Genomic DNA, 17123 nt, shown 5'->3' with positions numbered 1-17123 from the left:
GTAGTGTGTAGACTGTCTTACCAGGAACAGTTAGCGCATCCACACAGAGAGTGGGAAATTCAGGTTCTCCGCATCCCAGAAAATTCACTTACGGTGGTCACCAGTACATTAGCACATGCCCAACAAGAAGGGGTAAATCTCAGACCTTAATTGTTAAATGATTACTATTTTCATTTCCAATACAGTATTTACTGACAATCAAATTTCAGTCAACAATGATGTTCATTGGAGTGTAATTTGTGCTGAATTAAAAAAAGTTTGTTGCAGGGTTTAGGAATGCGAATGAAATTCTGCGAAAGCTAAGAACTTTAAATGAAATATACATTCAGTTTCTAATAATTTATCCACCACAAAAAAAGATACTATGGGTTTTAAGCGTGGATGTTCTACACAGGGCAGGGATAATTTACTTACTGTCTAATTTGAAAGTTTCTAAAAACAATCTAATTACATATAAATATACAGCATTTATTGAGACAAATAAATAACATGTCAAGTTTGATTTTCTGTTGTACATTCATCATTTTCTATTTAATGACAAGTTGTGTGTAACTACGATACATATCAACTTTACAAATTCCTTATAAATAAATCTTGGATCTTTTTCTGTTGCCAGCTGACCACTGTTCTGCTCTTCTCCTGCCCACATTCAATTCATTTGGTTGGCAATATGGCTGAGAAGAAGATGGAATCTTCATAGAAATAAAGTATTTCTGAAAAATTTGCAATACGGAAAAACTAAATGTCCACTCGATATTTTAACAACAACGTAAGTACTATACTGACGTCTGGGTGTAAAAGAAAATCTACCTGTTTTGAAAATTTGACAGAAGAAATATAAGCTGATTAAGGCAAACTTTCTTATCTGTGACTCTGTACCATTATCAGAAACCAATGTGTTCCTCTTCCTTATTCCATGATGGAACGAGTATCTCGGGTTCTTCCACACCTTCGATGATATCTACCTGCATTTCATAAAAGAAGAATTAGTTTAAGTTACCAACTGTATTAGAGAGATACTAATACATTATGGTATGCTAAGTGATAATTCCAAACTGAATAAGGAGGGCACAGGAACAGTTATATTGAAGGAAAGACTGAAATTATTCACTAAAACAATGAAATACTGGATGTAATGCAACATTAATATATCTGCTCATTTAACATGGTTGGAATTTCACCAGCTATGAAAATGGTCTTGGTACAAAAGAAAATATTTGTAATGATGAAATTTGAAACGATAACAGGAAAAATGCTGATATAAACTGGTTATTATGCTTCTTTAGCACAATGTAAGGACTTTGAAACAGAAAAAAAGAAAGATATTCTATAAGATGATAAACTGTCTGAACAGGAAAAAAGTAATTCTTTCAGAAGTGACACAGAGAAACTCAAAACAGATGTGATATAAAAGTTACTTTGGAAGGATAGAATTCTCAGTATAAAGAACAGTCTCAACAAAAATCCTAATTGATTTATTAATTGGGAATCTAATTGTACAAATGATACTGAGGGAGAAAAAATAATCAGGTAAGAAATGCAGGTAGAAATGAACCCAAACCTAAAAACCCTGCAATTTTACTATTTCGATATTTAAACTCCTTCATATAGAGCAGCTGGAATTTCACTTGCAAAGAATATTATGAAACACATACAGTACAGTCCCGTTAACTGACCTTCACTTGCCCAACATTCCGTTTTATATGACAATTTTTTTTTTTTTAAACACTAAATTACGCACAAGAATTTAAAAAAAAAATGTACGTTCCTTCCCTGTGTCTTTCGTATGTAGCCCAGACTGTACTCCAACACACCAAACAACAGCTGTTTAAATCTGAAAGATGTGGTGTACTTAGAGGCATAATGTTGGGAAAATGTTGATGTAGGTACAATTGCAAAATTGTGGAAAATGTTGCTATAAGAGAAAGAGTCAAGAGAAAAATTCTGACAATGAAGAAATTAACATGGAAAACATGGACAATATACTGACTTTGCTGAAACAATTCCCTGGATGTGCAGATGTGAGTGATGGAGATCTCCAAGAGTGGTTTTCCCTTGATGACTAGTTTGAAGTGACTAATAATAATGTTATTGGTTTTATCACCCACCAACTACCTTTACAGTTTTCAGAGATGCCATGGTACCAAAATTTTGTCCTGCAGTTGTTCTTTCACATGTTGGTAAACCAACTGACATGAGGCTAGTGTACTTGAACATCCTCAAATACCACCAGACTGAGCCAGAACTGAACCTGCCAACCGGGAGTTAGAAGGCTCGTGCTCTACCATCTGAGCTACTCAGCTGGGATTTAATGTGACTAATGAAGATGCTACCATCAATGTTACCAATGGGGAAAAGAAACAGAAAAAATGTAGCTGATGACGGTGGTGTCAAAACACACAATTAAGGATTCAAATACCATGAAGCAGCATTGAAATATGTGAAACAAGAAGAAACACTCAGCACTGCTGTCTTACTTCTACAGAGAATATGTGCCATGGTAGTGAGAAAATTATAGTCGGCCGGCAAGTAAAAGTCTATTGCAAACTTTTTAAAACAAATTTAATCCATATCGACATACTTTTACGCCCAAATTTTTAACTGTATTGTACAGTGTATGTAAATACCAACTGTATCAATAAAACGACATCGATAGGAATTCATTATGTTTTTTCCTCCTTCTCCAGTAACTAACATTTCCACCAATCCAACGTCCTGCTGACCCATTAATGTCGAATAAGCAGGAATCTTCAGTATTTAAAACCAAAAGCTGATGACAGGATAATAGCCCTAAATCAGCAATTATTAAGAATATATGTCAACTAAAATGATCACTGAGTTTGATAAGGAATTCCCTAGGGGGCAGAAAAAGAAAACCTGCACTGAACACACCACCTACCTCCTGCCTCTCTCTCTTTCTCTCTCCCTCCTCTTCTCACTGACTATACATGATAGTATTGTAAATATAGTGAAAAATAGAAAAAAGGTGGGCTGTGGAATAAAATTAAAGAAAATATATTTTAGACATATTTTTTATGAAAGTAACACAGAGAGTAATCTTTCACAATAAACTTGTTTCATTTAGAGTCAATGAACAGGTAAGTGATTAATTTGTAGGATAAGAAAGATAGCCTGATATTTCTTCTAAAAAAAAAAAAGAAAGGTTGTTTTAACCTGGAACTATACGTTTCATTTTTTTAACATGATTCATTGGAGTAATATTTCAATTTTACTGTATATACAGAATAAAAACATAAAAAAACAAACTTATTAGCTTAATATCCCTGCAACGTCTACAGATTTTATAAGATGCCAGGGTGTCAGTATTCTGTCCAACAGGAGTTCACTGACGTGCTAGCAGCCAATGATATTGAGTTTCCGCATCTGAACACCCTCAAATGATACAACCTCAGCCAAAACAACCGTATTCTGGGATAAAAAATGTAAAAATAAGAATAAAAATGGGTGGGACTCAGGAAAAGATGGTAATACTTCAAAAGGACTCTTCTAAGATATAAACAACAATGCTACTTAAACCAATCAACAGACTTAACAGAGATGTTGGAAAAGTACTGCACATGAAACAGGGTGCATTCATTTCTGTTGAAATACAGAACATATGTACAGTATATTAGTGGTAGGAAATATTATTGCTTTCAACTTCAAAAAATAAGTTTTAACTACGCATAATCATTAACAGCTACCGTCATGGTGGTAAAGTCTAGTTAAGTTTTCTTTCCCAAAAAATAAACCAACAAAATGGATTAGCCTGAAAGGTGTTCAAATCGTCCTCTATACTTGCATAAACATTCCTAAGGCGGTGTAAAATGGTGCCTCAACACACTGCAACTCCATTGACCATGGCAACAACAGTCTCAAGTCATGCAATTATATCAGCTGGATAGGTTAACACCTCCCAGTAGGAAAAAAAAGACACACAAGAAAAAGTCTAAAGAGATAAGATCCAGCAATCTTGGACAGATCCACTGCATCCAAACCCCATTGCTTCACACTGACATCTAACTACACACCTTGCTGCTCAACTGTAAGGAGACAGCACACCGTTACACTGCAACCACATCACCTCACATGTCAAAAGACATTAATAATAATAACTGTAATAATAAAAATAATGTTATTTGCTTCACATCCCACTAACGACTTTTACGGTTTTCACAGATGCCGAGGTGCCAGAATTTAGTCCAGCAGGAGTTCTTTTAAGTGCCAGTAAATCTACCGACACAAGGCTGATGCATGTGACCACTTTCAAATACCACCGGACTGAGCCAGGATCGAACCTGCCAAGTGGGGGTCAGAAAGCCAGCGCTTCAACCATCTGAGCCACTCAGCCCAGCACGTATAAAGAGAAATATCATCCAGGATAGAAAGTACATTTAAGATGAATATACCGTATATCCAACCCACCAGAAACCTTTGTAAAACGGATGGTCCACCTATTCTGATACTAATACAGTAACACCAGCCCAAATACTTAACATCCAATGCCTTGATGACTTAATTCATGAGTCACAAGAGGATTTTTATGGGCCTAGAAATGAGTACTGTGGTTGTACAACACTAGATTGCAAGATTTGTCCATCTTTAGCGTGTGTTAAAAGAAAGTCATGCCATTCTTGTCCAGGTGTAATAACCATTGACAGAACTGCATGCAGTGGGCGTGATCAGCTGACAAGCTCTGCACTCTTTGTAGTCTTCCTAGAGGATATTGTAATGTTTCATGAACTTACTAAAGATTCAGGAATTAGTTACTTTTCTAAACTGAGAACTGTACAATAAAATTTTTGTTCTCTATGACAGTGTGGACACATTCATAAATATTTGCCTGGAAATAATTCCTAGACAGGCGTGAAAACGAAAGGAAATTACAGATAATACCATCGATGTAATTTCTTCAGGTAATCCAATACAGAATGTTAAAAATTAAGAAGTATTTAATGATATTGTATTTACTTGATTTGTTAACACTTCGTAATTTATAAGTTTAAAGACGATGTTCACAGTGATGTATGTCAGTAATCGTCCATCGCTATTTCGAAATCCAAGTAGTTGGGTCTTTTGTTTTTCTCCACAGATGTGAGGATTCGACACGGAAAAGGATGTTTTAATGTCTCTCTATAGTAATTCCAAAACTTTACAGTCCATCAGAACACTTCTTATAACATATATAACATACCTGTAAACAAAAAAGTGCATTATTTTTTACAGGTACAGTATGTTATAATGTTATATGCTTTGTAATTAGCGTTTCAACAGACCAAAAGCTTTAACCTTCAATTAGTCATGTCACAGGATTTTCTCCCAGGTCCTATTTGTTTTGCACAGACTGTACCAGTTTGACGTGGAGATAGGGTGGCTGACCCAAAAACTCTCCCCCCTACCCTTCCGCAACTTTAACTTCTTTTTTTTTGGTCAGTGTTCGGCCGGAGGCATGCTTCTCAAAAACAAAATGCTAAATGGCCTGATCTGATCTTCCGTGCGAGACTATTTGTGCTGCGTCCCCCACCCACAGGGGATGTGTGTGGTCTGTGAGAGCTATTTTATTTCGCTCAAGTCTGCCGGCAAGCCGGTTAGGACCCCCCCCCCCCGATCTGCCACCTGGCTTGCACCACGTGGGAGTATCACCTCTTCCCCCCAATATGCCAGCGTAGTAGGTTCATGGTCTAACCTTCTTAAAAGACTTCCCGGTTGTGAAAGCACCTATGAGACTGACATTGTGGAGTGGACAAAAGGTGAACAACTGGAAATTACAGATGCCTCTATCATAGAAATGATGAGTGCACCAACACTGTTACCATTACAATTTTCTTTATGTCGCAATGACACAGATAGGTCGTATGGCAACAATGAGTTAGGAAAGAGCTAGGAGTTGGATGGAAGCAACCATGGCCTTAATTAAGGTACAGCCTCAACATTTGCCTGGTGTGAAAATGGGAAATCAAGGAAAACCATCTTCAGGGTTCAAAGCAAATATCTCCCGAATGCAAGCTGACAGTTACGTGCCCCAAATTACGCAGCCAATTGCTTGGTCGCACGAACACAGATGAATGTGATGAGGATGTGACAGATATTGTACAGCTGATGAGCTATAGTGAAGGACACACTGCACTAGAAGAAGCTATGAGTTAAGTTGAACAACAACCCAAGGCGACCCCAACGGACAGCATGCTGTTCACACAGTGGTGTGACATTGCTGCTCAGAAACAGTGAATTTCATTAAAACAGAAGACACTTGACAATTTTTAAAAAATGTAATGAAATGAATTACTGTTTTCATCACTACTGAAATAGGCCCTAAAATGTTTAACTAAGTTGTTATTTATTTTCAAAAGACACTCGACAGTTTATTTTACTGTAAGACAAACTGTATGCTTTTGTTTTCTAAACTACTGTGATATAATATTTAACGAAAGTACATTTTTTTTGGAGCACATAGGCTTTTCCATCTAATTTTGTACTTCCAAGTTCTTCTATAGTTCAAGGTAGTCTCGGTCCCATCCACCTCGAATTACAAAGAGACTACTGTACAACAATAATTCTACCAACATGCTGTTACCAAGTTAAATGAAGAGTTCAGGTTGAAAAGTGTGTTTGAGTAATCTGAACACTGTTGTACTGTTTGTAAGCACATGATAATGTAACCACTTGTAAGGTGGTATTATATTATCTTCTTCATGTTTGTGGGTTACTGTAGTCACGTCCTAGTTCGTGAACCATGGGCAACGGCTGAGTGGCCTAGTAAGTGGTCCTGAGAGTCGGGATACCACTTGCTATGGAATGGGAGTGGGCATCTCGGACATATTCTGAGGCATGGCCCTCCTTGTGCTCAGGCGGCTAGGACTATACAATTCACCGGTGGTCCATAACCCGTTAGAGGAGAGATCCTCACTTGGACTATGTGCAAGTAGGGTAGCATCCTGCTTCATGAATTTACCGAGCTCAGAACATTTTAAGCAAGCCTCGGACCTATGGGAGTAACGGTGTCCCACTCCCATTTGACAGGCGAGGGACTCATTGGAAACAACTTAGCGAACGAAATGGAATTCGATGGGGAGCTATCAATATTAATGGGGCTTATGGAAGAAAGAAAGTAGAACTGGCTGAGTCAGCAAAGAGGATGCATCTGGATGTGCAAGGAGTAAGTGATATTCGGGTAAGGGAGGTAACGAGGAAGAGATAGGAGATTATAAAGTGTACTTGACGGGTGTTAGAAAGGGAAGGGCAGAGTCTGGGGTAGGGCTCTTTATCAGGAATACCATTGCACGCAACACAGTTTCTGTTAGGCATGTAAATGAGCAAATGATGTGGGTAGATTTGTCAGTTGGAGGAATTAGGACTAGAATTGTGTCCGTGTATTCACCATGTGAGGGTGCAGATGAGGATGAAGTTGACAAGTTTTATGAAGCATTGAGTGACATCGTGGTCAGGGTCAACAGCAAGGATAGAATAGTGCTAATGGGCGATTTCAATGCGAGAGTTGGGAATAGAACTGAAGGATACGAAAGAGTGATGGGTAAATGTGGGAAAGATGTGGAAGCTAATGGGAATGGGAAGCGTTTGCTGGACTTCTGTGCTAGTATGGGTATAGATTTTACAAATACATTCTTCAAGCATAAGGCTATTCACCGCTACACATGGGAGGCTAGGGGTACCAGATCCATAATAGACTATATCTTAACAGACTTCGAATTCAGGAAATCTGTAAGGAATGTACGAGTTTTCCGTGGATTTTTCGATGATACAGACCACTATCTGATCTGTAGTGAACTAAGTATCTCTGGGCCTAGGGTAGAGAAAGTGAAATCTGTCTGCAAACGAATAAGGGTAGAAAATCTCCAGGATGAGGAAATTAGACAGAAGTACATGGATATGATTAGTGAGAAGTTTCGAACAGTAGACAGTAAGCAGGTTCAGGATACCGAAAGTGAATGGGTGGCATACAGGGATGCTGTAGTAGAAACAGCAAGGGAATGCCTAGGAACAACTGTGTGTAAAGATGGGAAAAGGCGAACATCTTGGTGGAATGATGAAGTGAGAGCAGCTTGTAAACGTAAAAAGAAGGCTTATCAGAAATGGCTCCAAACAAGGGCCGAGGCAGACAGGGAGTTGTATGTAGATGAAAGAAACAGAGCGAAACAAGGTTAGACAAGGCTGTAATCTTTCACCTTTGCTGTTCGTAGTTTACATGGATCATCTGCTGAAAGGTATAAAATGGCAGTTGAATCCAAAAAGAAGTCATGGGAAGATTTTGGTAACAACCTGGAAAGGCTAGGTCAAGCAGCAGGGAAACCTTTCTGGACAGTAATAAAGAAAGGAAGGGAGGGAAAAAGGAAATGAACAGTGTTTTGAGTAATTCAGGTAAACTCATAATAGATCCCAGGGAATCACTGGAGAGGTGGAGGGAATATTTTGAACATCATCTCAATGTAAAAGGAAATCATCCTGGTGGTGTTGTGAACAGCCAAGCTCATGGGGAGGAGGAAAATGACGTTGGTGAAATTATGCTTGAGGAAGTGGAAAGGATGGTAAATGAACTCCATTGTCATAAAGCAGCAGGAACAGATGAAATTAGACCTGAAATGGTGAAGTATAGTGGGAAGGCAGGAATGAAATGGCTTCACAGAGTAGTAAAATTAGCATGGAGTGTTGGTAACGTACCCTCAGATTGGACAGAAGCAGTAATTGCACCTATCTACAAGCAAGGGAACAGGAAGGATTGCAACAACTATCGAGGTACCTCATTGATTAGTATATCAGGCAAAGTATTCACTGGCATCTTGGTAGGGAGGGTGCGATCAGTCGTTCAGAGGAAGTTGGATGAAACCCAGTGTGGTTTCAGACCACAGAGAGGCTGTCAGGATCAGATTTTCAGTATGCGCCAGGTAATTGAAAAATGCTACGAGAGGAATAGTCAGTTGTGTTTATGTTTCGTAGATTTAGAGAAAGCATATGACAGGGTACCGAGAGAAAAGATGTTTGCCATGCTGGGGGACTATGGAATTAAAGGTAGATTATTAAAATCAATCAAAGGTATTTATGTTGATAATTGGGCTTCAGTGGGAATTTATGGTAGAATGAGTTCTTGGTTCAGGGTACTTACAGGGGTTAGACAAGGCTGTAACCTTTCACCTTTGCTGTTCGTAGTTTACATGGATCATCTGCTGAAAAGTATAAAATGACAGGGAGGAATTCAGTTAGGTGGAAATGTAATAAGCTGTCTGATGACTTGGTCTTAATGGCAGATTGTGCCGAAAGCCTGCAGTCTAATATCTTGGAACATGAAAATAGGTGTAATGAGTATGGTATGAAAATTAGCCTCTCAAAGACTAAATTGATGTCAGTAGGTAAGAAATTCAACAGAATTGAATGTCAGATTGGTGATACAAAGCTAGAACAGGTCGATAATTTCAAGTATTTAGGTTGTGTGTTCTCCCAGGATGGTAATATAGTAAGTGAGATTGAATCAAGGTGTCGTAAAGCTAATGCAGTGAGCTCGCAGTTGCGATCAACAGTATTCTGTAAGAAGGAAGTCAGATCCCAGACGAAACTATCTTTACATCGGTCTGTTTTCAGACCAACTTTGCTTTACGGGAGCGAAAACTGGGTGGACTCAGGATATCTTATTCATAAGTTAGAAGTAACAGACATGAAAGTAGCGAGAATGATGGCTGGTACAAACAGGTGGGAACAATGGCAGGATGGTACACGGAATGAGGAGATAAAGGCTAATTTAGGAATGAACTTGATGGCTGAAGCTGTACGCATAAACCGGCTTCGGTGGTGGGGTCATGTGAGGCGAATGGAGGAGGATAGGTTACCTAGGAGAATAATGGACTCTGCTATGGAGGGTAAGAGAAGTAGAGGTAGACCAAGACGACGATGGTTAGACTCGGTTTCTAACGATTTAAAGATAAGAGGTATAGAACTAAATAAGGCCACAACACTAGTTGCAAATCGAGGATTGTGGCGACATTCAGTAACTTCACAGAGGCTAGCAGACTGAACGCTGAAAGGCATAACAGTCTATAATGATGTATGTATGTATATATGTATGTATGTATGTCACAAAGAAGATGACTGTGATAATAAGGGAGTTTGTTCTTACCAAGTTTCAACAGGAATAAGTGAAAGTTGTATTTCCTACAAGCGTTAGTATTCATCTACAAAAAGCAGAGGAAAACCTCGGCAGAGATATGTAAAAATATTTGTAAGGTGCACGGCAAGTGAGTTTTGGGGGAGGAATAAGTCACTGTGACTGTGTAAGGTCGTCATAACACTGTGCAGAGAGAGTGACAATACATGATGATGGACTATATCAGCAGCTCAGAAATTTTAATCAATTTTTATGAATAAAAACAATCAGGATCAAGACACAACATACTATTTATAAATATTTTTATACAAATAGACCTACATACATACATCTAGACATCTTCATTACAGACTGTTATGCCTTTCAGACTTTACTCTGCAAGCCTCTGTGAATTAACTAAGTAAGCACCTCCACAATCCTTTATTTGTAAGTAGGATTATGTGACTGTGTTTAGTCTCAATTCGATCATCCCTTCGTCACACATTTTATTCGCCTCTTACGACGTGCAGGGGGTACCGCGGGTGTATTCTTCACCTGCATTCACTTTGGCAGCCAAAATGTAAATTTACAGGGGAAAGGAAAAACGTAGATGGGATCTCAAAAAAGCTTTATTTGTGTATTTTTCATGCACAATCACTTGTGTCTTGGGTTTTATTATACTTCTTGTTCTTGTAGGAAATGAAGGATAAGAATGGGTGATTGGTAAATGTGGGGAAGATATGGAAGCTGATATTTGTTTTAATTGAAGCAACGCCGACAACGGCTGAACAGTAATATTGATCTAAGGGTGATGTTTGCGCAGGTTTATGTGCATCATGGAAATACATTTCATCATTTTCTGGCACCAGATATAGAGAAAGATTAAATACTCATCAATCTTGTAAATCTTCTTAAGCTTAATAAATTAGAATTACTATACTTGTATGAAAAATATAAAGACAACTGAAAATGAACCATGAGACAACTTGTAATTAGTACCACCATGCGGGTAACAACATGAGTCGCTTTTACTTGCGTGTAGTACCACTATGTCAGGTACACAATAGGTTTGTGATTAGTAGCAACAGTGTGTGAATCAGGGTGGGTTTTACAGTACCTGTGATTAGTACCACTATATGAGCGACACATGGGAACCAGAACAAGTTTTATTGACCAAAGGCGAAAGGAACCATCCATCACAAACCACTGTCTATTTTTATAGTATCCATTTCTTCTTACACGAATAATGGACCAAACTGATTATGTGAAATGATTCAGTGACACATCTCTAATAGCATGTGATACTTTGGTGTTAACAGTACCCCTGCGTTCAACTGAAATGAGTTACTTAGGCCTATGTTTGATGATGATGATGATGATGATGATGATGATGCTTGTTGTTTAAAGGGGTCTAACATCAAGGTCATCGGCCCCTAATGGTACGAAATGAAATAACAAAAAATTCAAATTCATCCACTGACCAAAATAAAATAAAAAATGTCATGAAGAATGAATGGATGGACATGAACCCTACAAAAAAAAAAAAAAAAAAACAAACAAACAAAAACAGTGGATCAGACTCAAAAAGAAGGTAGTTAATTAGAGTATTACTGACCAAGGGACCATTTATAAAGCACAATGATGCTTGATGTCTGAAGGGGTGCTAAATTCACGTCTAAGGCCCCACAGAATGGTACATGTCGCGAGTAAAGTAGAACTATGGTATTTGTCATTTTGGGGTACTGATCAAAAGTAGCGAAGACTCACGGTGGTCCACACAAGATGGTACTACTCACAAGTATTGCAATTTGTACAGGGAACGCAGACCTATGGTGTTTCTCACACAATGGCGCCACTCATAGCCAACGCAAACCGGTAATGTTCCTCACCTAGGTGTACTAGTCACGGGCGCCGGTATTCCCGTGGTGTTCCTCACATAGTGGGTACCAATCAGAGGCAACGCTGACCCACGGTGCCGCTCGGTACAACTCATAGGCTACGCCCAGACTCATGGTGTTGCCCACATAGGTACAACGCACGGGTACTGGAATCCACCAGGCCAGGCTTTTTACTGCAACTAATCACAAACCTATTTCGTACCAATTTAGTGATACTACTCGCAAGTACATGCAACCCATGGTGTTCCCCGCATGATGGTACGAATCAAGAGTAGTTTCATGGTTCTAATTCAATCATCCCTTGGTCGCCCCTTGTAGTCGCCTGTTACGACAGGCAGGGGATACCGCGGGTGTATTCTACATGTGTGTCCCCCACCCGCAGGGGGTAGTGTGTTTGGTCCGCGAGAGGTATTTTATTTCCCTCAAGTCCGCCGGCAAGCCGGTTAGGACCCCCCTATTACAGGTGATGAAAATAATTTTTCGTCCGTATTGAAAGTTTCATAAACTGTATATAGGATAATATCTTTTGTTTATTTCCACCTATTCAATACATTACAAGAAGTTGGCATTTACTTTAAAACATTATTCAGATGAGACATGTTTCGCCTCTCACTGTGAGGCGGTTAGGACCCCCCTATCCGCCACCTGGGACGCGCCAGTATGAAAGTATACTATATTGCAAGCTGTGCAAAACCATAGTTATCAGCTGAAAGACGGTTTACTGTGACACAGCATATTGGTCACGAGAAATATGTGCATGCTCCTGAGCGTTCATCAAAGAAAGCTGCAGCTGCTTTGATCTTGCCCCAAGTCTTAATAGTATAGTAAGGAGTTGTGCGAGGTGTTAGTGTCAGCAAATATTCCAACAATTACCTAATCTAACTGATCCAAAATTACATCCATTTTTGGAAAAACGAACAAACCAAGAAATACCAGGCAAGTCGACTTTACGTAAGAATTATTTACCATAGTGCTACGAAGAAACATTAAATAAAATAAGGTGCGGTATTCGTGGGATTCTATCGATGAGACAACTGAAACTGTGGGGCGTTATGTAGCCAACGTTGTGACTGGAACATTAGAAATAGATAGAGCAAGTGAAATATTTTCATTGACTGCTGAAGTGGTAGAAAAGTCTATTACTCAATGATATCCAAATTGTTTGACAGTGCTATGTTTCTTCTGTGGCCTGAAGGCATCAAATATGATAATGTGCTTTTATTTTTAAGTAACAAAGCACCATATAAGGTATGAGCAGGTAATTCATTGAAGGCACTTAACTCTAAAAGGGTACATACCACGTGCCTAACTCAAGGCCTAAATAGGGTTTGTGAAGAATGCAAGCAAATTTTTATTAAAAGCCCCTCATGAGTTACACAATTCAAAGCAGAAGCGCCGGACATCGCATTACCACCACAACCTACAATCACACGCTGGGGCACGTGGTTAAATGTGTGCTTGTATTATTGTGAAAATTTCCAGGTAGTGAAAAAAATAGTACAGAGTTTTAACTGTGAAGAAGCTGTTTCAATACAGATTGCTCAATATAATGCTCTGTGAACCAAACATGGAGGGCAGTTTGGCATTTACTATGTCAAACTTCACATTATTTTTGACAAATATCACTTCACTGGAAAAGAAGTTGTATTCACTTGCAGGTATAGCCCCACCTGATATTAGATGTGAGGTGGCCGCTAATATCGAGAGACAAAAGGTTTGCAGCATCTCAGCCCATCCCCTTCATGAACATCAGCCACCACCAGCTCGACTGAAGTCCAGGAAGAGTTTTCTACAGTCTTCTGCTCCACTTGATTCTGATCCAAAAAAGGCCAGGGTTAAGCTATGGAAACAGAGGTACCCAGATCATCCGGAACGTGTTGAAATTGAAGAAAAGTTGCCACCTGGTCACGAAGATGGATGGTGTGTATGGGAGTCGTTAAACAGACTGCGGACTGGCGTTGCAAGATCTAAAGACAACTTTGTGAAATGGGGCATCGTGCATGGTGGGGACTCGTTATGCGAATGTGGAGAGGAGCAGACTTCTAGGCACTTCTTGCACTGTCGTCTATGCCCAGATTCATGTACAGGGTTGGAATTGACACTGGCTGGAAACAATGCCATCAATGTAGCCAAAAACTGGTCACAACCACGGGTGGCCCAGATTGGTTGCGCAGTAGATGTTAGTTTTCCCTCGTCCTGCTCGTGACGTCATCACAGGAGCACCGTGACTGTGTAGCACACAACCGCACGTGTATCTCATTTCGTTGTTTATATATGTCTGTCTTATAAAGAAAGGATTTCCACGTAATAACTATACGTAATTTCTTTCCGCATATTGCTGTTGGTTTATATAGTGGCCTACTGTATTTTGCGTAGTGTGTGTGTGTCGTAGTTCGTTTCTGTGAGATCTCTGTTAAGTTGCTGTGTTTCGTGCACTGAGGTGCACTTATTTTCTTTTCGTTAGTTGCGTGAACAGTGTAATAGTAGCTGGAGTGAAATTTGTGTGTTCGTAGTACAGTATCATTGTGATAGAAAACTGTGCCGTTAATGATTCATCGACCGAGCTCGATAGCTGCAGTCGCTTAAGTATTCGGGAGATAGTGGGTTCAAACCCCACTGTCGGCAGCCCTGAAGATGGTTTTCCGTGGTTTCCCATTTTCACACCAGGCAAATGCTGGGGCTGTACCTTAATTAATGCCACGGACGCTTCCTTCCCATTCCTAGGCCTTTCCTGTCCCATCATCGCCATAAGACTTATCTGTGTCGGTGCGACGTAAATAAATAGCAAAAAAAAAGAGTCACCGCAATCTACAGCGACACCTGATTGTTCAGCAGAGCGATTTCGGTACGGTACCTCGCCGGCTACATCGCCGACCGTGAAAGAAAATATGACAGTTCAATGCGAAGTCCCACTGCGGAAATGCTTTCCATTTCTTCTGGTACAGCCCCTGTGGGATGGATAGAAAAGTTATCTCGGGGAGGTCTACTCGTTCCATCGTTAGAATGGTAAACCAAATAAAGGAATTTGAGTTAATTTTCAGGGACACTCACGGACGAGCTGAACTGTGACGCATACCTAATATTACACGCAAAGTGTGTCAAATAATTAGCAGTAAAGTAAAGTCCCCGCTGTACCACCAGAAATATTAAAAATGTATGTTAGAACGAGAATATTTATACGCATACAACAAATGAATATTCGGACAAGAACTGAAAAATCCATAGCAGCTCATCGGCGAAAGGCACGACAGTGGATTTCATCTTCAAAAGCAACCACGTCATGACATCCAATCTCACAGGTAGGACTGTGTTCTAATGAAGTGTTTTTCCTATTCTTTCTTATTGTTTAATTTTTTAAAAGTAGACTATCTATGCGGAGCCTCCGTGGCTCAGACGGCAGCGCGTCGCCTTCTCACCACTGATACCGTGGTTCAAATCCCGGTCACTCCATGTGAGATTTGTGCTGGTCAAAGTGGAGGCGGGACAGGTTTTTCTCCGGGTATTCCGGTTTTCCCTGTCATCTTTCATTCCAGCAACACTCTCCATTATCATTTCATAGCATTTATCAGCCATTAATAAATCACTTTGGGAGTGGCGACCCCATTGTAATAATAGCCTATATATGGTTCATTCATTACATCCCTGACCCGATAAAAGAATGGAAAACAGGTTGTAAGTTTTCCAGGACTATCTATGCATGGTTTCGAATATGAACTTACTTCTGCTGCTGTTATAATATGTGTTAAGCTTTAAACTCGATACCTGCGGAAGTGAGTCAGTATATCGTATGTTAACATACGGTAGTTCCATAACGGAATTTCTGCTGTAAAGATTTAATATGACAAAGATTTCATATCTCTTAAATATTTATGTTTACAGATTTGAAAGCGCGCAACCTTCCTCAAACTAAATAGAGGAACTTGGAAATGTTAATAAATTTCAAGCGTTGGTCAGTGTGCGGTCACGTTACATTTACGCCTTATTCGTAATGGAAATAATGAAAAGTTACTATGCTGTACTCTTTTTCAATCTTATAACAGCAGTAATCTTTATGTCTGGTGTGCAATTAGTTCTGAGAAACTGTAATGTTTGCTGATATTATGAGATTCCTACTGATTTGCGCGCTCTGCGCATGGCTGCTTTGCTCCTACTGTGACGTCATTTCATTAACCAATAGCAGCTCGGCTCGCGTTGGGCCCAACCTTTAGTAGTGTTTAAGAACCTTGGTCACAACTTGTGTAAATAATGTACTGTATACACTGACTGACAGAGCAAATGCAACACCAAGAAGGAGTGGTCAGAACTTTATGCCAATTGCAGGGTAGACTGACGTCACTGAGGTATGCTCATGATGTGAAATGCGCCGCTGTGCTGTGCACGTAGCGAACGATAAATGGGACACGGCGTTGGCGAATGGCCCACTTCGTACCGTGATTTCTCAGCCGACAGTCATTGTAGAACGTGTTGTCGTGTGCCACAGGACACGTGTATAGCTAAGAATGCCAGGCCGCCGTCAACGGAGGCATTTCCAGCAGACAGACGACTTTACGAGGGGTATGGTGATCGGGCTGAGAAGGGCAGGTTGGTCGCTTCGTCAAATCGCAGCCGATACCCATAGGGATGTGTCCACAGTGCAGCGCCTGTGGCGAAGATGGTTGGCGCAGGGACATGTGGCACGTGCGAGGGGTCCAGGCGCAGCCCGAGTGACGTCAGCACGCGAGGATGGGCGCATCCGCCGCCAAGCGGTGGCAGCCCCGCACGCCACGTCAACCGCCATTCTTCAGCATGTGCAAGACACCCTGGCTGTTCCAATATCGACCAGAACAATTTCCCGTCGATTGGTTGAAGGAGGCCTGCACTCCCGGCGTCCGCTCAGAAGACTACCATTGACTCCACAGCATAGACGTGCACGCCTGGCATGGTGCCGGGCTAGAGCGACTTGGATGAGGGAATGGCGGAACGTCGTGTTCTCCGATGAGTCACGCTTCTGTTCTGTCAGTGATAGTCACCGCAGACGAGTGTGGCGTCGGCGTGGAGAAAGGTCAAATCCGGCAGTAACTGTGGAGCGCCCTACCGCTAGACAACGCGGCATCATGGTTTGGGGCGCTATTGCGTATGATTCCACGTCACCTCTA

The 17123-nt window shown here is 40.4% G+C and overlaps 1 protein-coding gene across 6 annotated transcripts in view; it reads right to left on the bottom strand.

Moving 5' to 3' along the window:
- Positions 1-268: 268 nt before the first annotated feature.
- The window catches only part of LOC136863403 (uncharacterized), a 67174-nt gene continuing 50319 nt past the window's right edge, over positions 269-17123 (bottom strand). For 2 of the 6 annotated variants that reach the window (XR_011017803.1, XR_011017802.1), the window contains exon 3: positions 275-965. Coding sequence is in view for 2 of the 6 variants with exons in the window: in XM_068225925.1 (XP_068082026.1) it covers positions 655-713 (59 nt within the window). In the remaining 4 variants the exon portion in view is untranslated. Of the gene's footprint in view, positions 966-17123 lie in introns of all 6 variants that reach the window. The other 4 variants (XR_011017801.1, XM_068225925.1, XM_068225926.1 and 1 more) reach the window with 4 other exon arrangements.

The sequence above is a fragment of the Anabrus simplex genome, chromosome 2 (genome assembly GCF_040414725.1).
Source record: "Anabrus simplex isolate iqAnaSimp1 chromosome 2, ASM4041472v1, whole genome shotgun sequence".
In the NCBI taxonomy this organism is placed as follows: Eukaryota; Metazoa; Arthropoda; class Insecta; order Orthoptera; family Tettigoniidae; genus Anabrus; species Anabrus simplex.
Note: the sequence above shows the minus strand (reverse complement) of the source record. Positions and strands in the feature narration are given on the sequence as shown.